The 9,268-nt window shown below is 51.9% G+C and overlaps 1 protein-coding gene across 1 annotated transcript; it reads right to left on the bottom strand.

Moving 5' to 3' along the window:
* Positions 1 to 331: 331 nt before the first annotated feature.
* On the bottom strand, positions 332 to 1,447 carry SSTR5 (somatostatin receptor 5). The gene has a single exon (XM_066640806.1). It carries the CDS (start codon positions 1,445 to 1,447, stop codon positions 332 to 334), a length of 1,116 nt encoding a protein of 371 aa, XP_066496903.1.
* Positions 1,448 to 9,268: the final 7,821 nt, after the last annotated feature.

The raw sequence follows: 9,268 nt of genomic DNA, 5'->3' as shown, positions 1-9,268 counted from the left end.
CTCTCTACACCAGCGCTTTTCAACTGTTATCCTCCACTGTTCCACGTCACATGGTCCACCTATTTGAAGTATCTCCAAACTATCATCGCCAGTTAATTCTGGTTTGGGAAGCCAGATACAACACAACAAACCCCAGTAAGAGGCTCAGGGCAGAGAGAGGGTTTTTTTGAGTGTGGAAAAGCATACTTTGGAGCCCTGCCCTCTGAGCCGAGCCTCCTATCGCTGTTTGTTGAGTTGCGTTCCTGGTCTCACTGCTGGGCAGCAGATGTCCAGGGGTCCAGCAAGTATCACCAGACACCACCTCAAGTACCACTGGTTGAGAAACACTGCTCTACACCTTGCTAGCTTGCAGGTGTCCGTTGGAGTCTGTGCTTCTTGGGATCAACATCACATCCAGCTGACAGTGGCTACTCTTCTCTTGCTGTGGGTCGGTCAGGTCGCCATCTTCAATGCCATCACCTTTGCAGAGACACAGGGTCTTCTGGAAGCTCTGCTTGAAGTTGTTGGAGAGAAATCCATACAGAATGGGATTGGCGCAGCTGTTGGCGTAGGACAGGACAATGACAAATGAGAAGATACTCATCAAGACGGGCTCCTCTGGCAAGATGAATATCAGATTGACAATGTTGAGGATGTAGAAGGGGAGCCAACAGAAGACAAAGACCACTACAATGATGACCACCATCCGTGTCACTTTCCGCTCGGACCGTCGCCGCCTTGTTGAGCCAACTTTTATCCCCGATGATTTGACTTTGATAACGATCAGCAAGTAGCAGAGGCAGATCACCAACAGGGGTCCAAAGAACCCTAGTACCGACGTGTAGATGATGAAAACAGCCGACCATATGGGGACAGGATCAGGCCAGCTCATGTTGCAGACATGGAAGGTTTCCTGGACATCCGCAAATATGATCATGGGAAGTACGACCAAAAAGGAGAAAGTCCAAACCGCCATGCTGATCAGCCTGGCTATCCGTGGCTGACGCCACTTGGTGGATTTGATGGGATGGACCACAGCGAGGTAGCGGTCCAGGCTCATGACAGTCAGGCAAAAAATACTGGTGAACTGGTTGATGCCATCAAATGCCATGACCAACCGGCACAAGAAGGTTCCAAAGGGCCAGTAGGAGATGGCATTCTGGGTGGCCAGGAAGGGCAAGCCAAGCATGAAAAGGACATCGGCCACGGCCAGATTTAGAATGTAAATGTTGGTAACGGTTTTCATCTTGGTGTAGCGCAACACCACATAAATGACCAGGGTGTTCCCGCTCAGTCCAATGGCACAAACCAGGAGGTAAATGATAGGGATGAGGATGGAGCGGATGGTGGAAAAAGCGGGAAAGTGTGTGAGGGTCTTGTTCCCAGTGGAGTTTGCCAAAAAGGAGGTGTTCATCTCTGCAGAAAGGGCTTCCAAGCCAAGAGCAGTGGACAAGTGCAAAGGCTCCATCTTCACGCCAGTCTGACTTTTAAGGACGATGGCTAAGACCCTTGGGCATCTTCTCCTAAAGGGGCAAATAAAAGGGGATGAGAAAAATAAAGAATACTTATTTCAGCAAAGGTCCATCTCAAAAAATCATTTTTTTAACACAATAAGCACATTGTTATGCTCTGCATATTGTTCAGTGGAGTAAAAAGATACAGTTCTTAAACTCTGGGGTAGAGTTTGAACTGGTGAGAACCCCAAAACCCGAGTCCATACATCTGGTGGGCTGTAACATCACTGCTAACAAGACCATCAGGTCATGAGCCCATTTCTGAGGGTTTGCGAAACTGACAAGGTAGATGAGGCTTTGTGAAGCCACCTGCTACTTGGTGGGGGAGCATTGCTTCACAGAGGCTTCAGCATCTGATAAAGTGAAACTGTTTTTAGATGCTAAAAAGCTAAAAAAAATGCTTAAAAGTTTGAGAACCACTGCCAGAAGTATTACGTACCATGTGCTGATATATTGAGCCCTCTTGAACTCAATAGGGCTTACTTTTGAGTAGACGTGAATAGGATTGCACCATTAATGTAGGCATAATTCATGTAGGGCACACTGTGACCTAATAATGCCTTAAATGGCATTACAGCAGAACTCTCTGGTTTGACACTAAAAAAAACCCTTGAAATTTAGCTTTGAAGATCATAACCTAGTTTATATCATCATGTTTACAATCCTGGTGAAAAGAGAAGGATCGAAACGAAAAAAGCTTGCACCAAGAATGAAATAACCCCTTTCCTGGATTTACAATGCACTTGAATTTCTCTGAATTGTTCATTTGCAGTGGTGATCTGAGGCTCTTGTGAATATATTGTACGCTTATCTGGTGACCATTAATTTCTTCATTTGTCGTTGCTGACAGTTTCACTCTGCAGTTGCTTTTGAAATACTGTATAAACAGTGTCTCTTTTGGAAGATTAAATGCCACATGTTTTTCACTCAGTGATGGCTGCACACAGAGACGACTGATATGCTTCAATGCCCCCCCCCAGAGGGAGCACAGCTATAAATGTCATTTAACCTCCCACACAAACACTTCTGTTCACACATCAAGCTGCTCTCCGTCAAGTGCGTGAGGATCAGATGCAAAGCAACCATGGGATGTGATTCATGCCCTGTGCATGTTCAAGCCCAGCAAGAGACATGCACAGTGAGGGTTATGTCAAGAGCATCAAGGAACACCCCAAGACAGAATTTTCATCCCTTTTCAAACCCCCCCCTTGGGTCATCCAGTGGCGTAGCTAGAAGGGGTGCAAAGCACTAAGTTTTGCACGGATCCTCGCAGCAGTGTGCAAGCAACCCCTCCCCCTTGGAGCCATTCTGGGCAAGGGGAGCAAAACAGAGGTTGCTGCAAAACTTAGTGCTTTGCACCCCCTCTAGCTACGCCACTGGGGGGTCATCCAATCACGCTCCAGCAGCCAAGTGCACAGTCACAAAGGTCCAAGCGTCCAGTGTTTGTCACAGCCCACAAAACACCAGCTACCGCGGCAATGAAGGCACGAACCAGGGACAGCATTTCTGAGCGGGCTCTTTCCTGCGCAAAAGTTTCTTTGGCAACCTGAGAGAGCGCCGGGTCCAAAATGCAGCTTGTCACATTCAGGACCCCAGGAGGGGGTTCAGGTCCCCCCGCCCAGCTAAGACCTCGACAGGAGAGGGATGCGTCGCGTCGTGGGGGGGCCCTGGGGCAGCAGGCCAGGCTCCCCACCCGGTGCGCCAAACCAGCCTCTGCCTGCGAGAGCTGGCCGAGCACGGAGACCGAGGAAGACCCTGCGGCGGGGCGGGGGGGCGCTGGGGCCCGATCCCGCGCGGTGCTGAGGAGAGCGGACGGCGCTGCCCGAGGGGCTCCCCTGCCGCGGGGAAGGCGGCCGTGCTCGGGGCGCGCTCCTGGCCCAGCAGGTGCCCGGGCCAAGCCCGCCCGGAGGCGGGAGGGGAACCGCGCACTGCTCCTGACCGCGGAGGTTCCGCGGGACCCCCGGGCGCTCGGGGGGAAGGGGCTCTGCTCGGGGGCGGCCGGGGAGGGCCGGGGAGCCGCGCCGCCGGGGCCCCTTCCCCGCCCACCCTCCGCGGCTGCGGCTGCGGCCGGTCGTGCCCGCAGCGCCCCCCGCGCCTCTCCGCGGTTACCTGCCGGAGCCCCGCGAGCCTCTCCCGAGCCGCTCCGAGCCTCCTCTGCGGCCAGGCGGGGGCGCCTCCCGCCTTAAGTGCGCCGCGCCGGCGGAGTCCCGGGGGGGGCGGAGGCGGTCTCGGCTCGCCCTCCTCCGTCCGCGGCTGCGGGCTACTCCGCGCTCCTCCTGCGCCATCGCCACTTGCGCCCGCCCGGCGGCGGAGCCTGCCCTGCCCTGCCCTGCCCTGCCGGGGCGGGGGCTGGACGGCTCCGCCACTGCTGGCTCGCACCCGCGCGCCTCCTTCCCTCCGCGCCCCGCCAGGGAAGGGCGCCGCGCTCACCTGCGGAGGGTCGTCGGGTCCAGAGTTTGGCGACCCGAAGAGCCTGCGCTGGCGGGACGGTGTGACTCCGGGGGGCCTTCGAAGCGACCGCCGTCCTGAATCCTCCCCGCTTCCCAGGGCGGCAGAAGCAGCCGCAGTCCCGCCTCCGACGGGGGAAGTCAGCAGAGCCCTTCTGACTTCTGGCACCTGTCCGGGGACCCGATCCTGCCCGACTCTCCAGCAGCGGCGCAGCCCGGAGAGCAGGGAAGGACGTTCCCCTGCTCCGAGGAGGCTCCGTGACCAGGAGGCAGCAAGTGGGACAGGACTGGGCCCTCCGCTCCGGAGTCTCCGGAGACCCAGCAGGGCCTGGCGCTTTCCTGCGTTTGTAACAAACTCAACCAAATCCCCCGCGTGTGGTTTGTCGGAAGGAATCGCCTTTTCCCTCCCATCTGCAGGCGCCAGGAGACGAGGCCCCTCCCGCGGAGAAGCAGAAGCCTTGCTCCTGCCCGTTCCTGCTGCACAATTCCACTGAGGCTCTTTGCCAGGGACGTGGGACTGCGGCGGCCAGGCACAGCCACCTCCGTGAGAAAAACTATTCCAGAGCAGGAGAACGATGGAGGCGGGACCGGCCCAGCCAACTCCAGAGAGGTGCAGCAAGTGCTGTCCCTGCAGCTGCCTCCTACTATAGAGGACTGAGGTGGGACCTTCTTGCCAGGCTGCTGCCACAACTGCCAGTGGGCTCTTGGATGGGCAGGCCCTGGATAGAGGGTTCCCTGAGACCCCTGAGTGCAGCAGGAGTTGGACAGCGTCCCCTGTGGATTTTAGGGAGAGAAGTCAGGCAAGGATGACCTGCAAGGCAACTCATCCAGGCAAGTCACAGCTGGAGGAAAACATGCACAGGCAGTGGCATAGCAAAGGGGGCACTTTGCACACCAGCTGTCTGTGTTCAAACCTTGTGGCAGTGATTTCTCCATAGGTCGTGACAAGCTCTTTTCACACAATCAATTTGTTCTAAGATGGCTGTCAAAAGACTCATTTGCCCATCCCTGGTGACTTTCTCATGTCCCAGTTAGCCACTGGAGTGAGGTCAATAAAGCTGGTGAGGGATGACTCTCTCTCTCTCTCTCTCTCTCTCTCTCTCTCTCTCTCTCTCTCTCTCTCATTAGTAAATAAATGTGCAGAAACAAAATCCATAACATAAAATCCACAAAAGAAAAAAAAGGGAAGAAATACAGGTGTGCTCCAGTATCCATGGAGGCTACATTGTAGAAACCCCCCCCCCTTAACTGAAACCACAAATACCAGGGAACACCCCCTCCCCTCACCACCAGAGGGTCCTCTGAGCCCATCAAGCCTCCCAAGACCACCTAATGCCTTATAAGGCATTAAAAACATCTCTTCCAGCTTTATAAAAAAAACTCAGAAGTGACTTTTTGGGGGGGCTGAAAGGGTCAGTCTGAGCCTAGAAGATGCCGCAGACAGACATGTCTGGGCTCAGAGGACCTTCTGAAGGTGAAGGGGTGCATGCAAAGAGCATGCATGGGGGGAATTCTGTGGGTCCGATTCATGGATAAATCAAACTGTGGATACAGCTCCTGTTGCAAGGTCCAAAAAGCAAGACTCAGTAGTCAAGGGTGATCGTTTGCAAGCTTTTATTTTGTTGCTAGTCTCATGGGACTCCTGTCCAAAGCACTGAGAGCAAGTATCAATCTTAACCAGACCCTTTATAACATTTTGGGTCCTTTGTTTGAAGATTTGAACTTCCCATTGGCTGAAGTTTGACATCATAGATGGGGCTAACTTTTAATAGGCTGTAGATAGCCTTAGAGACACTTGATAGGTGAGCTTCAAGTTACAGGTTTCCAAATAAGGTAAAATTAAACAATTAAACATATTGTTTTACAAAGTTTTCAAGAACCAGTAGGGTGTGCTATAACCTTATTTTATTCAGGACTGACCTGGCATTGACCATTTGGCAGAACTTCAGACCTATTTCTTGGCATACATCTCCCTTCCTGATTAGGATGGCCTTTGCTTGAGCCACCTGTCTTATCTCTCCTGTATTCCTTCTCCTGTGTTTAGCAAAACGTGTTTCCAAAGCATTACAATAGAAGCTACAGAGACTAAAGGCGAATTAAAAGCGAGTTAAAAAAGGCGAATGCTTTTGCCAAGACCTCTGCCTCTGCCAAGGTTGTCTGCCCGAAACTGTGCTTATCTGAAGTTACATTTCAGACTCTGAGGCTCAAGCATCTTTAGTAATAAAATCAAGTAGCTCTTTACTATTCTGTGTGTTTCTGTGCTTTAGTCAGACCTTTAATAAAATCAGGCAGTTAAAACTTACTTCTAATGGCTACCATGTCTCTATATACGTTGGTTACACTTTAAGGGCAAAGACTATTTTAAAGCTTGGAAGCATAACTGGCAGGCAAGCATGGTGATGTTCTTGGCACTTCTGTGAGACTTCTGTGAAAACAGCAAACAGCTTCTAAAATAATTCTTCCAGTGTAATGTAAGGCTTCTAGTTAAGATAATGACAGTCTTTTACTCTAAAAAGCATGAAAGAATAACAATTTTAAAACTGTAAGTGGACACAGGTAGACTGTCTTTTCTAAGATGGGTATTCTTCTGCCAAATAACGCCCATCTACTCATTGTTATCTGTTTTAGTTGCAATTCAAACAAAGGCTGAATGTTCCTGGCAGGTGTCTGTGTCCAGCTAGCTAAACTCTATTTCAGCCTGCCAACTGATAAGTCTTCCCTGTAATACTAAGGCTTTTCTTACATTGTTGCATTTAAGTGTTTTCTCAGCTTGTGATATCTTGGCTGGCCATATAGTTTATCTGTCTTTGAGATACGACTCCCTTTGCCAAATTCCAAAAATGTATCAAGCAAGACTTGAGGCCCCAAGGTAGCAAAACAGCTTTCTAAGAGACTAACTTTTCACTATTCTGTGTGCCTTTATGCATTAGCAATGTGGCTTTTAAGCTTTTAAGCATTTTGCCCCAATGGCATATTACCCTGGTTATTCTGTCACCTTCCACTGTACAAAATATAAATGGAATAAGTAAGAATTACGTTATCAATGCATACATTTCTAAGAGGCTTCCAAATGCTCAGAAATACGTCTGTCCATAGTTGCAGCCCAGATGTTCAAATGTTGATAAGGTGTAAAGGTTCTCAATTCATTGCGTAATACTGGCGGGGGGAATACCAGGTCGCCCCTCCTGTGCTTCAGAGGGCGTCTCTCTGTGGCGCAGGGGAAGCGGCGCGTGCCCCCTCCGACTTCAGAGGAGACATGTGCCGCTTCCTGGCCCCCACGGAGCCTTCCGTGTGGCTTACAAGTGGTGCAGAGGTCTCCACTGCAGTGGTCTGGGGCTGCTGGAAGCGGAAGGCTCTGTGGGGGCCTCGGCTGCCTCCTCCGCTTCCCCTTGTTTTCAAAGGGGGAACGGGGGAGGCACCTGCACGGAAGTAATTGCGATGACGGTGACATCACCCCAACCACTTCCGGGTCAGGTGCGTGGGGGGTGGAGAAGGGGGGGCGAAACTGGGTGTGGGGGGCAGAATCCTGGGGTTGCCCCAGGCGCGGGGACCCCCTGGAACGCTACTGCCCTGGTGGTCATCTTTTTGGAGCACAAACTGGAAGCTCCCAGAAGGGTGTGGCCTTGTTTATAAATCTTAACAGGAGAAAGCCAAGCAAGGCATGGCCAGTTGAGGAATTCTCTGACAGCAAGGCCTCTCTTGAAGCAACAGGAATGAGATGCTGTTGACATCACCAGTGACACCATGATGATGATGGAGAAGCCCCCCCCCCCCCCAATATGGATCAACGAATCCCACCTCCAACCCAGGTGCTGGATTTTTCCTATGCAGCTGAGGCCCACCCAAAAGACAGGATCACTGCAGCTCAGTGAAAGCCGGAAGTTCAGTCTTATTGTTAAAAAAGGGAAGGTTGTGCTGCACCCTGTTATCAAGGAGTTTTCCTGCAGTGAACAGGCTTGGACCCAGGAGGGAAAGATAAGAGAATGGATGGAGCAGATTTTAATAAAGGCCTTATTGACAATGGCTACATGTGCAACTGTTGTTCAGCAAGACTAGTGACTCATCTAGCTCAGGACAAGATTTTTTACCAGACCTACCTGGAGGGCTCATGAGAGGGGGGTGCAGGGGGAACCTGGGCCTGAGGGAGCCTGAAAATTTCCTGGGATCTGACATTTTATGATCTCACCAGGACCCATGGGGGAGGTTGCAGGGGGTACACTGTTCCTGGGTCTGGGGTCAAAAAGAGGGGGACCAAAGGAGGGGAGCTGGAAATTTCCTGGACCTGTGTAGGCAGATCCTTGCCTCGGGCTGTAGTGATGGCATCTGGCCTAAATGCCTTTCAAAGAGGAGCGGACAGATTGATGGAGGCAGGGAGACCAGATGCAGTGGAGGACAGACATTTAACCATTGGATAACAGAGGGAATTTTTGCACCTGTCAAAATTCCCTGTTGTGTACAATGGTTAAAGGTATAGGCACTCTGTCCTCCATTGAATCTGGTCACCCTGGATGGAGTAAAAGTCCATTGTTTGAATATAAGAAGAACCCTGCAGGATCAGGCCAAAGGCCCATCTAGTCCAGCTTCCTGTATCTCATAGTGGCCCAATAGATGCCTTGGAGAGCACACAAGAAGACAATATGAGACCTGTACCCTGGTGCCATCCCTTGCAGCACAGGGCACAAGCCATGATGCCTGGATTCAACCTCTAGGTTTATCTCTGAATGTGAGATGCACAGAAGTGGCACCAGGATACAAGTTCTTGTGTGCTCCCAGAGAACCTGGTGGACCACTGTGAGATGCAGGAAGCTGCACCAGATGGGCCACTGGGCCTGATCCAGTGGGGCTCTTCAGGGCTGGCCTTAGGGCAATTTGGTCAAATTGGGCCCCATGTCTGCAGGGGCCCCACATTGGGGCAGCGGGTGGCACCCACTGCTGGAAACTCTCTTTGTAGCTGACACTCCGGCATGGTGTCTTCCATGCCAAGGCATCACAAGGAGAAGCGTAGCAAACAGCATGAAACTGGACAGCCCGTCCCTGAGTCTGACTGGCTTAAAATTCTCCCCAGAGAAGTTGGCAGTGATGCTGCTACTGGGTGCCTTACCACTGCTACTCATCCTGGTGAGCGGGAGACTCTGCAAAAATGTTTTGCATTGGGCCTTCAGCTCCTTAGGTGGGCCCTGGGCTCTTCTGATGCTCTTAAGCCACCTGTGTTCTGTTTAACTTCAACAGCACCACTGAAGCTGACCAGAAGGTGGCACTGCAGCCCCTCATTCTGCTCTTACCAGGTGATGCACAGCTTCCCAGAGAGCCTTACAGTGGCACCCACCT

The sequence above is a fragment of the Tiliqua scincoides genome, chromosome 13, assembly GCF_035046505.1.
Source record: "Tiliqua scincoides isolate rTilSci1 chromosome 13, rTilSci1.hap2, whole genome shotgun sequence".
NCBI classification, from domain to species: Eukaryota; Metazoa; Chordata; class Lepidosauria; order Squamata; family Scincidae; genus Tiliqua; species Tiliqua scincoides.
Note: the sequence above shows the minus strand (reverse complement) of the source record. Positions and strands in the feature narration are given on the sequence as shown.